Genomic DNA, 12,403 nt, shown 5'->3' with positions numbered 1-12,403 from the left:
GGGGGGCGCGGCGAACTAGTCGGCGGGCGAGGGGAGCGGCCGAGACTTGGGGTGGTGCCGTTCCGGTTCCGGTGGCTCATCGCGCGGGAGACTGTTCGCCAAAGAGGTAGACGTGGAGCGAGAGGAGGCGGGCTGGGAAGTGGCTCGGTGAGGACCCCGCGCGTGCGGCATGACGGCCGCCGCCTCGGCACCGCATGGACCCCGCGGGGATGGCCGAGGGACGAGGGAAGGGCGGCGAGGCTCAGAGATGCCTGATGAGGCTGTCGCTCGGCGGATAAAGCTCGAGATGGCGGAACGCTCGTAGACGTGGCCATCCTCGGCGGTGACGGGGTCGACCGGCAGCTGGCGAGTCAGCGGACAGACCCACGGGTCGAGCGCCTCCGCCATCTCCTCCTGCGGCGACCGGGCACCAGATGCGAGCTGGCGGGAAACGGCGGAGAATCGGGGATACCGGCTGTACGTGGGAGCGAGGCGTCGAGGGAGAATGGTGCTGCGCGCAGCGAAGGGCGCTGTCGGGGATGCGGGGCAGCCGTGGCGACTCGCCGCGGCGCGGCAAGGGGTGGCAAGCCCAAAGCAAACAAGGCGAAACTATTGGCTCACCTCGTCGCTAGTCGTGCCCGACTGGGAGGCAGAGTTGCTGCAGCGAGAGGAGCGGCCGTCGAGAGAGGCGTTCGGCGTCGCGAGCTCGGCCTTTTGCTGCTGCCGCGCCGCGGAGCGGGTGAGCAGCGCCGAACATGCCGTCATTCCGGCCACGACAAGTCTTCGCCTGCACCTTGCCCTGGTCGCCGATTCGTTCACCGGTGATTGAAAAAAGAAACCGGGACCGCGACCGATGCGAGTCGACTGGTGTGTGTCGTCGTGGTTTCGTATCAAGAATACTCACTCACACGGAAAGCGGTGCAGCGTGGTGCACAAATAACTCCCTTTGTTCTCTTCTCATAAAATCGCGGAGGGTCTTCGTGAACTGAAGCGACCCAACGATTTTATACAGCTGCCGCCACGCCTGTTCTGCCGGGATCCATGGTCACTCCTGTTCAATGGCTTCGCACGCCTCGAACACGAAGGGGAGTCCTGTCGCAGCAAGTGCGAGGGGATGCCGGCCTGCCGCTATTACTCGAGGTGGTCGACCGGCTGGTGCCGGCTGACTGCTAGCTGCGACATACCTTTCGAGGACAGGGTTAACCCGGCCGACCAGACCATCAACTTGGTGGCATGTGCAGTGTTTCAGCAGCCGCCCCTGCCACCGCTATCGCCACCACCTCAACCGCGATCAACGGGTATCAGAGCTCGAGACCTCGTGACAATCCCACCGCCGATGCAACCATCGCCGCAACCGCCACCCCCAAGAAACCACGCCTCCGTGGCTCGGGTTACACCAATCCTCGCTACCCACGCGGCCAAAGCGCAAAGGAAGAAAGGATATGCCCTGGAGAATTTTACAACAAAACTCCCTCGCACAACACTGGGCACGGGACTGGCGCGCACTGGCACTAACACAGGTACACCACTGGAGCCGCCTAAGCGACTCCCGCGAGGACGGCGAGGCACTTAGCTCCGTGCACTCGACCGCCCTCGCCGCTGGCAAGCTCATTCACAATCTGCTCTGCGATGGCCGTGTGAAGAACGACTGAGATGCGCTGCTTCTGCAGCCCCAGCCAGCTCTTGGTGGTCCAAGTCACCTCATCGAGGTACTGGGCCCGCGTCAGCTTGTTCTGCATGCAGCACGTTCGCCGCCTTCCAGAGGATCTCGCCGACCCCCTTCCCAAACCCACCGAACGACTCGAACAGCAGCAGCTGCACGTCGACGTCCTTGTCCTCCCTGGCGTAGCGATACTCGCCGCCATAGGACGGTACCGTATGCGGCGATCGCCACCCACTACCCTGACCCCCCTGGAAAACCTCGAGAGCAGCCGCACACCACACACAATTCAAATTTTGATCCATGGAGTCGCCTTCTGCCCGCTCCGTCGCCTTCTCGGCCGCCGCCGCCACGGCCGCCGTAGCAATCGGCGCCGGCCCCGTCGCCGCTGCTGTCGCCGCCGCTGTCGCCGCCGCCGCAGCAGCCGCTCCGGCACGCCGTCGAGTCGTGCTCTCCTCTGCGCTCACGGTGGAGGCGCCAGAAGTGCCGTGGGCGCAACAGCGGCCAGCCGAGGCGAGAGGCGAGAGAGAGCACTGCGTCCTGTCGGTCGGTGCGGCGAGCGACTCTGTTGCCGCCGGTGTCCGTAGCGTCCGAGCAGGGCCATCGCCCCTCCGGTCGTCGCTGCGGCGAGAGAGGACGGCCGCACGGCGCGCGACGTCGCCGTCGGCCGCGGCGCGAGGTTCGGCGGGCGGACATTCGCGGACGACGCGGGTCCTCCTCTCGCCGGCCGTCGCCGCCGTCGCCATTCCTCCTTCCCACGCCTCCGCCATCAACGGCCGCCGCGACGCTGCTTCCGAACTGCGGCCGAGACGCGGCGGTAGCGGCGGCGCTGCGGGTGGTGGCCGCAATGCTGCATGCGGCCGCGGCGGCACGGGCGGCGACGGCGACACTGGCGGCGAGGGTGGCAGCAAGGGAGGCAGCGAGTGGAGCGGCCTCGGAGGCGACGGGTGCGGCGGCGGGAGCGGCGGCGGCGGCAGTCTGAGCGGCGGCAAGGGCGGCGGCGAGGGCGGCGGCGAGGGCGGCGGCGAGGTGGGCGTTCTGTCGCTCAAGCGACGCCGCGACACGGCGGGCGGCGGCGTGGCGGGCGGCGCGGCGCGAGGGCGTGAGAAGCGCGCGCGCTCTCCGCGCGTCGTGCTCTCGTCAAGCCACGTCTGCGTCGCCGGCGCGAGATATCGCCGAGAGATGGCCGAGAGATTGCTCCGAGGTCGCTGAGAGATGGCCGAGAGATGGCCGCGAGAGAGAGCGCCGAGATGTGGCCACGCCGGGAGGCTTTGTGCGCCACTCCTCTCAGACTCGTTCGCGCTCCTTCTCTCCCATCTTCCACCCGCGTTTCCTCACCCACCCCTCAACCCTGCCGCGCAGGCGCGGCGCCGCCGCCGTCGCGGCTTCGGCACGCCTCGCCCGCCAGGGGTAGCCGAGCCGCCTCCCCCCTCCCCTCGCCGACACGCTCCCCCCTCCCCTCCCCGTTGGCGGCGGCGGCGAAGGCGGCGCCGTCGCGCCCCCCGTCTCCAGCGCCGTCGCCGGTGTCGCGCTTCTCTCTGGCCTCGCCGCAGGCACGACACACGCACGCATACCACACACACACACACACACACACACACACACACGCACGCACGCACGCACGCATACCACACACACACACACACACACACACACACACACACACACACACACACACACACACACACACACACACACACACACACACACACACACACACACACACACACACGCCGCTCACCCACGCGCACCGGGCTTTGCAGTTGAATGCCGTTGGGCTCCTGTCGTCTAGACGCAGAGTCGCGAGGGATCGCCCGGCCCTTGCCCCACTGCCGTGCTTGTGTGAGGAGAGGGTTTACCTCACCTCGCCGCAGGCGCCGCCCAGCCGCGCGGGCGGAGGAGGCGGCATTGCACCGGCTCCGCCCGCTGGGATCGGTGGAGCCGCGGGTGTCCGGCGCCGCTCGGCGCGTCTCGTGCTCACTCCTAGCCACGCTTTCTGCGCCGCCACGGCGGGTGGCGGAGGCGCAGGCGGAGGCGGAGGCGGAGGCGGAGGCGGAGGCGCAGGCGGAGGCGCAGGCGGAGGCGCAGGCGGAGGCGGAGGCGGAGGCGGAGGTGGCGGAGCTGCTGCTGCTCGGCACAGCGGGCGGAGGCGGAGCAGGGGGCCAGGCAGTGGCGTCGAGAGCGCACGTCCGCCGCAGCTATCGATGATTGGCGGCGGCGGCGCGGCGGGGGGAGCGCGGCCGCTGATTGCACGCCACGGCATGCGCACGCGCAAGGGCGAGTGAGGCGAGCGCTGCGCAGCATGCCACAGTTTGAGAACAGAGAAGCCGGTGTGGACTGCTTGCCCCTGATGCCCACAGCCTGATGCCCCGGCACTCCACACACAAGGATCAAGGGACTAGGGTGGCCAGGGGGCAAGGCCAGAACCTCGAAAAAAAGAAAAGAAAATTCAGGCGCGACCAAAATCCGTCAAGAGGACGCACCCCCCCCGGCAAGCTGCATGGGGTCTGCAAGCGCCTTTCTGTCACTGGTGCTTCTCTCCCTCGGGCTCCTCCTGCTGCTGCGGAGCCACAACACCGCGGCGCCAGGTCTGCGGCGCAGCGGGACTGCTTCGACGGCGCTGGTCTTGGAGCGAGTAGCGGTAACGGACGTTCGGTCTGCGGTCACAACGGCGAAGCTCCGGCTGCAACGCGCTTCCGATGGGATGCATGGCGCACAGACGGCGCTCAGACATGCACGGCTGCAGCTGGGTGGAGGAGGAAACGGGCAGTCGGACCGGCTCTCGGTCTTCAACCGTGGCATGTGGCTCGACGCTGGTGGCAGTGGCGGCAGCGGTGGCGGTGGTGCCACCGGCGGCGGTGGGGATGGCGGCGGCGGCATCGGTGGTGGTGCGAGCCGGAGGTCGATCGCGCGGCGTGTGTTTTGCATCACCTTCTCCGACGGCCGCCGCGTGAGCAGCCTCTTCCTGAAGGTGCTCGCGGCGACGGTCTGGCGCTTCTCGGGCTCCCCGCTGCACGTCCTTGGCCTGTCGGGCGCCAGAGAGCCCGCCGTCGCTAATCGGTGGCGCATCGAGCGAGCCAACCTCACGGGCAGTGACCCAGGCAAGCTGAAGAAGCTCTTTTTCCTCGGCGCGCTGCTCGAGAAGGACCCGCCGCTGCCGGGCATGCGACCCACCGACCTGCTCCTGTTTATGGACGCGTTCGACGTGCTCGTGCAGCGGCCGCTGCAGCTGCTTCCCGCCGCCTGCGACCCTAGAAGCAGAAGACGCAGTCTTGTGTTCCGACTAGCGCTCGAGCGGGCACGTATTCCGCTGTCTTCCGCCGCATTCGGCTGTACTCACTGTCCTCGCACCCCTCGTACTCACGCGGTGCGCCGAAGACTCTGCACAACACCGTCTTCCCGCCCTGAGGTTGGCGTATTCAGCACGTAGGCCTACGACGCCCTCGCCGAGGCGCACGGTCTGCCCACGGGGGTCGACCCGTTTGTGCTGATGGGGGAGCAAAATTGCTGGCCGTGGCCGCACCCGCCGGGGTGGCCGGCGGAACGGCTTCCCAGGATGGCGCAGCGCGTGCTCCTCCCTCCGCCGCCGCCGCCGCCGCCGGGCGCCAAGCCGCAGCGGCACAGGCGAGGCATCGACATGGGGTACATGCGCGGGCGCTCCTTCTCCCTTCCAGACACGGGCGACGAAGAGTGGCGTCTCGGAGGCAGCGGAGACGGCAGCGGAGGCGGTGGTGGCGTAGGCGGCGGAGGTGGAGGCGGAGGCGATGGCGGTGGGGGCGCTGGAGGCGGCGGTGGCGGTGGCACAGAAGGCGGCGGATGGAGAGGCGGCGTCCGGCTGAGGCGGAGGTCTTCGCTCTTCGATGCATCTGATCTGTGCCCGGAGCTGCGAGTAGTTGAGAACTGTTGATGGTTCATCATCACTCAATGAATGATAGGCCTCTGATCTGTGCCCGGAGCTACGCCGACGCTCCAGGGCGGACGCGGCACGTAGCAGCGGGGGAGGAGGAGGCGGGGTCCTTGTGGGTGGAGCAGGCGGCGGAGGTGGTGACAGCGGCAGAGGCGGCGGTGATGGCGGCGGCGGCGGCGGCGGCGGTGGAGACGGAGGCGAAGGCGGCGGCGGCGGCGACCCTCAGCTCGCGCGGTGGCCGTTTCCAAACTCGGGCGTCTTCCTGGCTTCGCTGACGGCAGCGCGTGCGATGCTGGAGCAGGCGCGGCAGCACCCACGCGCACCGTTGCACTTTGAATGCCTTGGCGCTCCTCTTCTAGACGTCGCCTTTGCCCGTGTTCTACCACGGTGTGTGTGTGGAGAACTCAAGCTGTGACCTGACCTCAGGCGCGGAAGCTTCTCCTCGACGGCCACTTCGAGGACCAAGGCATGCTCGGTCTCGCGTACCTCTCGCGCGCCGCGCCGGGAGGCCTCGCAGACGACGGTGTGTCGGCGATTGTCGACTCGAGCGCGCGCCTCTTCTCGTCGCAGGTATATCTCGGCCAATCTCGGCCAATCTCAGCTAATCTCGGCTAATCTCAGCTAATCTCGGCTAATCTCGGGTAATCTCGGGTAATCTCGGCTAATCTCGTGGCAGTACGCCTACCGAGCCGACTGGTGGGCACGGCCGGCCTGTTTTGCGGACTATTTCGACGCGGCGGGAGAGCCTCCCGCGCAGCTCGCCACGCGCGCCGCCCCCTTCGCGATGCACTTCCAGGGTTCCTCTGGCCGCCACCGGCTGGGCTGGTGTGTCGCGACAGTCAGCCAATCTTACGCACGCCTTTGCACGGACGACGCGTCCACACGCACACAACACGTTGCGCACGATCCTGGCTCGGGGAGCCGACACTAGGCACACTGTCACCGGCCGTCTCAGTCCGGATTGCTGCACACGCAGGTGCGTCGCGACAATGCTCGCAAAGTGTGCCGAGGGCGGGGCCGAGCTAGGCCACTATGTCGACGTCGACGCGAGCCGCGAGGTGCCCATTGGGAAGCTCTGCGGCGGCGTGCTGGTCCCGCGTCCGAGGGGGGACACGGGCGTGCCACCGGGCGTCGCGGCGGCGCGGCCGGTTCCGTGCGGCGACATTGGCGGCGGCGGCGGAGCGTGGACCCAGATCAACTGCTCGCACGATACGTGCAGCACGGTCGCTGGGCAGTCGGCGTACTAAATCGACCACGGTGTTTGAAAACAACCACAATGGTTTCCTGCCACCCCCCCGGGCCCCGCCCCCAGCTCCACAGACGACCACGCACAACGCGCCGCTCTTTCGTGACAGTAACCTCTCTCTCGACTGTATATAATTCACGCATCCCGGCCGCTCGCGCATCATGGCCGCTCGGCCCTCCCTCGGCGGTGCCTGTCCCCCATAAAGCCGCGGAAGCCATTGCCCGCGCGCCGTCATTGCTCGGCCGTCTCAGATGACTTCTCCGATGGCTCGATACCCTCGCCCGTCACGCCCTCCGGGCCCGTCAAGCCCGTCAGCCTCCAGAACTCCGCCTCGACCTCCTTTCGCCTCTCCTCCCACGGCACGGCCGCCTCCGCGCCCTCCTCCTTGGCCTGCCCCTTTGCGCGCAGCTCCCTCGCTCGCAGCTCCCTCGCTCGCAGCTCCTTTGCGCGCGCCTCGAGGTTCTTCTCGCGCCTGCTCACAGTCCCAAGCATGGAGACGCGCCGCCCAGAACCCGTGCGGCGTGCGGCCTGGCACTGGCCGGCTAGGATCGGCTAGCATCGGCCCATCTCTGGCCAAATCTCAGTAGATCGCGGCTAGTCCCGTGCTTTGACTCTCGATCCAGCATGTGGCTTACGCCCTGCTTCTCGTTCTGCTGCATTTGCGACAAGCCGTCGCACAGCTCGAGCATGTAGACCGAACCGTCCACCTGTAACCACCGCTCGCGTGAAGGAAGGCGCAACCCCACCGCGCAAAGGAGCCTTCGTAGGTCGGCCACCGAGCCAGCCGCCACCCACCGGCCGGCCTCTTGCATCTTGACGCGTGCGAGGCCGTCGCCGTCGACCTGCCGTACAACTCCATGTCTGAACAGGCGTCACCCACAGCACTGGCACAAACCCGAAGACACAGGTTCACTGGGGGAAGAGACTGTAAGACGACAAGGCGATGCGGAGGCTTGGCGGTGTGTGCAGCGTGCGGCTTAAGTCAAAGAATAATGCAGCCCTTCGCCTGCAGCGAGAGCGCCGGCTCGTTTTGCTTGTAAAAGTAGTCCCACACGTCGAGCGTGCCGTCCATCTTTGTGGTGGCGAAGACGCCTGTTGGTGGAGAGGCGTGATGAGACGCTGTGTTGCAGCTCTTCGATCGCCGTCGTGGCGTAGGCGCCAGGCCGCGTTGGCGACCACGTGGCGTCGAGGATGTAGTCCTTTGCGTAGCTGTTGACAGGCCGAAGGAGTGAGGGCGCGCACTTTAGAATAGATGGCAATGGGGCAGCTCTCAGAGCGCTTGGACGTCATGACGGGCGTCTTAATGTCCTCGTTCCACAACCGCACCTGTTCACGCCGCTTTGTGTGGAGCACGGCTCACGGGTGGCTTCGCTTATTTCGTTCCGCACGGGGCGCCGTCCAATCACCCACCGTCATAAAGTACTTGGGGAAGAAAGGGTTGCGCGCCTGTTCTTAGCAATGACGAGTGAAGCGAACGCCAGGTTGACCCGAGGTGAGAATGGACAGGGGATGGCTTCGTGCCAGCGCGTAAACCGGCCCGCAATGACCCTCGTAGATGGTGCCCACGCGATCGCTCGGGTTCTTAGCCTTGCGGTTGCACGCGACCACCTTGCCCTGCTCTGTGCCGACGAGGAACTGCGCGGCGGCACGCGCGATGGGTGACGTGCAGTCCATGTGTCGCGGGCGTGTGGTAATGAGGAGGAACGCTAGTGACGAATGCGCCCGGACGCAAGCGGGAGTGGAGAGGAGGGAAGGAGCCAAGTGGGCGTGCGCGCCACACCTTGCCTCCCGCGGTCGAGTACTCTAGCGACACGCCGCCCATGGGTCCCGCACCCGGCGCTGCGCCTGTTGACGATAGTTACATACTGTGACTCGCGCAGATTTGACGGGTAGCGGCCGGCATGCTGTGAGCGGCGCCCTTATCGTCGAGCGAAAGCTGCTCCGCCGGCTCGGCCAGCTTTCGGATGTCCCACCACAGCACCTATCCACAGCCGCGGCGAGGCATGGATCTACGGCCGCCAGTCTCGCGGTCACCCCGACCAAGATTCTACCTGCCCATCGGTGGACGTCGACGCGCACTCGTAGGCGGTCTTACCCTGCAGCCACCAAACGTCGTACACCGGGTCGCGGTGCGACTTCTCGATGATTGACGTCTCGACCGGCGCCTGCGCGCACGAGACACGTGGTAAGGATCCGGCGTCGCTCACTCCCTGTAAGCTCAATGTCTCGGCAAGACCTCGCCGCGTCTCGTGTCCCAACACTGCACCAATCCGTTGTACGCCCCGCTCACAAGCAGATTTGGGTCCTACTCATGCCAGTCCGTGTGATGAAACGTCCCCACGCCCTCGCATCGCGAGGCGGGCGAGGCCTTTGGGTTGTACTGCAGGCAGTTGAGCGGCGAGGACGGCGCGAGCTCCTGGTGACAGACACAACGTTGGGGCGGAGTGCTAAGTAGAGGGTGTCGGTTGACTAGTAAGACGTTGGGGCAAACGCGTCGTTACTAGCTCGTACGCAAGGGCCTGGTCGGGCGCGTTCGGGTTATTGACGTCCCAGATGTACGACTTGTTCGACATGGCCTCTTGTCGCCAGTCTTGGAATTGCAGCGTCGAAAAGGCGACGGCGAGCTTCTTGCCGCCGTCCGGGTACCTGTGAGAGGAGCAGTGGAGTAGGTTGGCTCCACTGCGTTTTCGTTGGAGGTGAGTTCTGTATGCCCCCTCATCGACTTTCTCAATTTGCCTCTCTCTCCGCAGCCCTAGAATTCACAGCTCCGCCGCTGTGAAGAGACGCCGCCGTGCGTGGCAGCGGCGACAAGGGAGAGCTTTCTATACTCTACTACACTGTACTAACCGACGAGCTGCCACAGCTGTGACAGCGATGGCCTCGCCCTCACTGGCCCTAAGTCACTAGAGCTGTGGCTTGTGTGAGGCTCCAGGTAGGGGGGTTCCCGGCACACTGTGAGACCATGGGTGTGAGGTAAAACCACGCTACCAGCGCTTGGTCACATCAGCCCTGAGGTCAGATCCTTCTACTCTGTAAAACACTTGTCTACTCGCTGGACCTGGAGCCGAGCAGGAGGGCCTGGCGCACAAGCCACAACCCCTGTGCAACTCAGGGTCCGCTCCCTTTAAAACAAAGCCACGGCACCTTTTCAAAGCCATTGCATATTAAACACTCAGGGGCATCGGTTACCTCTAGACGGGGTCGCGGGCGCGACCGCTCCAGGTTCCACAGCGCCACTACGAGTGTGAAGCGCGAACGCTCCCTCCTGGAGTTTGTGCTGATGAAGCAAGGACATCGCGAGAGGCGTCGGTGCACTGGCTGGAAGTGCAACCAGTGTGAAGCGCGAGCGCTCCGCGTCCTTCGCGTTGCTAGTCATCTAGGCGGAGAAGGCCTTGGCAATTTTACACTGTCTCCTCGAAGGCGGAGAAGGCCTTGGCAATGTTACGCTGTCTCCTCGAAGGCGGAGAAGGCCTTGGCAATGTTACACTGTCTCCTCGAAGGCGGAGAAGGCCTTGGCAATGTTACGCTGTCTCCTCGAAGGCGGAGAAGGCCTTGGCAATGTTACATGAGACGTCCTCCGCTCGCCGCGGGAGGCATCACGCGCGGACCGTGTCGCTAGAGAGCTGGAAGCCACCAGAGCGAGTCAGCAAAAGTCTCGCATTTTGACTGCTATGCATTCCTCGCCAGTGAAAGTGGCGTCGCACATGTTGGAGCACTGTCCCTCATCTGCCTCCGTGGTCTTGAGCCAGAACCCAATGTGAATCGCTGTGACGCCGCGGAGGTCGATGCCCCAGTGTCCGACAGGAGAGCCATCGCCGGTGACGGAGAGCTCAAAGTTGGTGAAGAGCGAAGCCGAGTTGTAGGGCCCGCTGGGATCGTTGTCCACGAAATAGGAGTTCTGGTAGGTTTGCTCGAAGGCTGCGTTGGTGCAGTAGTAGAGCCGATCGGCCTCGAGCGTGCCCTGCGCTTTTATTACCCAAAAGCTAGGCTACACAACGCCCTCTATGTTGGGTCAAGGCGGGCGCTTTTTTGGTTGCCGTGAAGACTGGCAATTTTGTTTGGATATCGCACTCCCCGGTAGCCGAGTTCACATTCCAGTAGGTTGCCGAGTAGGTAACTGTGTTGTCAGCGTTGCTCTCGTACGCTTGGCCCGAAGGAGCTCCAGTGAAGTTGTAGTCATCAAACATGCAAGAGTCCGCTTGACAGCCGATCTTAAACAGCTCATCGTCCGACTTCCGGACTTGGTTCGTCATCTCACCAGTCGCCGTCAGACTCACGGTGAGCTGACCATTTCCTGAGTCTGCGCCCTCGAGATACGCGGCGATGCCGCGCACAAAGACCTCGTCTGTATCGCGGCTCAAGCTCTTCTGGCTCCTCATGTATTCAGTCGGAAACTGAATCGGGAGTTTGCCCCAGCCCTCGCTCTGCGGGTCCACGAATCTCTCAAATTGGGCGGCCGTGATGTAGGGATACGTGTATCCGTCCTCTTCGAGCCCAATCGAGTTGTACGTGGGCTCGACCCGGGGCGGCTCCGTACAGTTCAAGATCTCGCGTCGGCTCTCGCAGCACGTCTCGTCCTCAGCGAATCCCCCATCGAGAGTGGCGTTGAAGGCCTGGCATTCTACGCCCGAGGCAGGGAAGCACTTGAGCACAGCATCGTAATCGCACTCAGAGGCAAAGCACAGGCAATCCGATTCAACGCAGCTCGTCATGTTGGTGACGAACGATGGTGGCTCGAGCGGCGTGCAGGACGCGTTGAAGACCTCCACCTAAGGTAAGCCCGGGGGGGCGTTACAAGCTCATTTCAAAGATCCCTCATGTGAAGGTGTGGTGTGGTGTGGTGTCTGACCTTGAGTGCCACAAACGGGAAATCATAAGCCTCCTCTTCTTTGGCGTCCAGTTTCTCCCATAGCACTCGATCGACGTAGCAGTTGACAGCCTGCGAAAGGTTGTTGATCGTCTCGTACGGTGCCAAATACGTGTTGGCCTCCTCAATGAAGTCTGCCGCTTTGCCGCACGGATCCAGCTCCATCGGAGCCAACGAGGGGAATATCCCAGCCGAGAAGTTGTAGCAGAGCTCGTGAAGGGGATTCTTCGGAGCGGTGCTGCTCGCCACACAACGCTGAAAGAGTCCGGTGGTCTGGTAAGAGTAGCTCTGACAGAGTTGGAGGGCGATTGCCTGCATCTGGAGCCCCAGGCCTGTGACCAGGACAGCCTGCGTGCTCTGCTGAAGAGCGAAGTAGCCGTTCGGGACCTCTGCGTCGAACGCGGCTGCGATTGCATCGTTCGCCGTGCGGGAGATGTTGATCGTCTGAGCATCGATGAGGTACTGCTGCAAGCCTCCAACGTAGCGCATCCCTTGATTGACATAGTCATTCCCGTAGTCCTTCTGCGCGTCGATCAAATCGATGATGTGTTGGGCTGCGCCGTTGATGCTCGTGCTATACCCCGTCCTGTGCGCGGGAGAAAAGGGGACAGTGGTATACAAGGGTGCGGCTACATTGATTAGCCAATGTACACAATACGAGGCGCACAGGTACTCGTTGTATTCCTCCTTCATCGATGCGTAATACTCTGTCCAGAAGCCCCAGCCCATCGTCGGCAGCTCCTA

General features: G+C 64.4%; 5 protein-coding genes across 5 annotated transcripts; 1 reads left to right on the top strand and 4 right to left on the bottom strand.

Annotated features, from left to right (window-relative positions):
* Nucleotides 1–76: 76 nt before the first annotated feature.
* EMIHUDRAFT_229549 (hypothetical protein) lies at nucleotides 77–744 on the bottom strand (the record flags this gene model as incomplete). The annotated part of the gene is made up of 3 exons (XM_005785968.1): nucleotides 77–132; nucleotides 297–393; nucleotides 601–744. The coding sequence occupies 3 exons, from the start codon at nucleotides 742–744 to the stop codon at nucleotides 77–79; spliced, it is 297 nt and encodes a 98-aa protein (XP_005786025.1).
* A 4,919-nt stretch (nucleotides 745–5,663) lies between these two features.
* Nucleotides 5,664–6,832, top strand: EMIHUDRAFT_441546 (hypothetical protein). Its single transcript, XM_005785967.1, has 4 exons — nucleotides 5,664–5,853; nucleotides 5,973–6,116; nucleotides 6,223–6,371; nucleotides 6,523–6,832. Exons 1-4 carry the CDS (start codon nucleotides 5,836–5,838, stop codon nucleotides 6,791–6,793), a joined length of 582 nt encoding a protein of 193 aa, XP_005786024.1. The 5' UTR covers nucleotides 5,664–5,835; the 3' UTR covers nucleotides 6,794–6,832.
* A 191-nt stretch (nucleotides 6,833–7,023) lies between these two features.
* EMIHUDRAFT_229546 (hypothetical protein) lies at nucleotides 7,024–7,604 on the bottom strand (the record flags this gene model as incomplete). Its single annotated transcript, XM_005785966.1, has 3 exons — nucleotides 7,024–7,264; nucleotides 7,405–7,499; nucleotides 7,569–7,604. 3 exons carry the CDS (start codon nucleotides 7,602–7,604, stop codon nucleotides 7,024–7,026), a joined length of 372 nt encoding a protein of 123 aa, XP_005786023.1.
* A 170-nt stretch (nucleotides 7,605–7,774) lies between these two features.
* On the bottom strand, nucleotides 7,775–8,614 carry EMIHUDRAFT_229545 (hypothetical protein; the record flags this gene model as incomplete). The annotated part of the gene is made up of 4 exons (XM_005785965.1): nucleotides 7,775–7,884; nucleotides 8,199–8,238; nucleotides 8,326–8,427; nucleotides 8,573–8,614. 4 exons carry the CDS (start codon nucleotides 8,612–8,614, stop codon nucleotides 7,775–7,777), a joined length of 294 nt encoding a protein of 97 aa, XP_005786022.1.
* Nucleotides 8,615–8,650: 36 nt separating this feature from the next.
* Nucleotides 8,651–9,756, bottom strand: EMIHUDRAFT_229544 (hypothetical protein; the record flags this gene model as incomplete). Its single annotated transcript, XM_005785964.1, has 6 exons — nucleotides 8,651–8,773; nucleotides 8,844–8,957; nucleotides 9,059–9,097; nucleotides 9,294–9,438; nucleotides 9,640–9,687; nucleotides 9,746–9,756. The coding sequence occupies 6 exons, from the start codon at nucleotides 9,754–9,756 to the stop codon at nucleotides 8,651–8,653; spliced, it is 480 nt and encodes a 159-aa protein (XP_005786021.1).
* Between the last annotated feature and the right edge of the window lie 2,647 nt (nucleotides 9,757–12,403).

The sequence above is a fragment of the Emiliania huxleyi genome (genome assembly GCF_000372725.1).
Source record: "Emiliania huxleyi CCMP1516 chromosome Unknown EMIHUscaffold_156, whole genome shotgun sequence".
Classification (NCBI taxonomy): domain Eukaryota; phylum Haptophyta; order Isochrysidales; family Noelaerhabdaceae; genus Emiliania; species Emiliania huxleyi.
The sequence above is the reverse complement of the archived record's forward strand: the minus strand, read 5'-3'. Positions and strand labels throughout refer to the sequence as shown.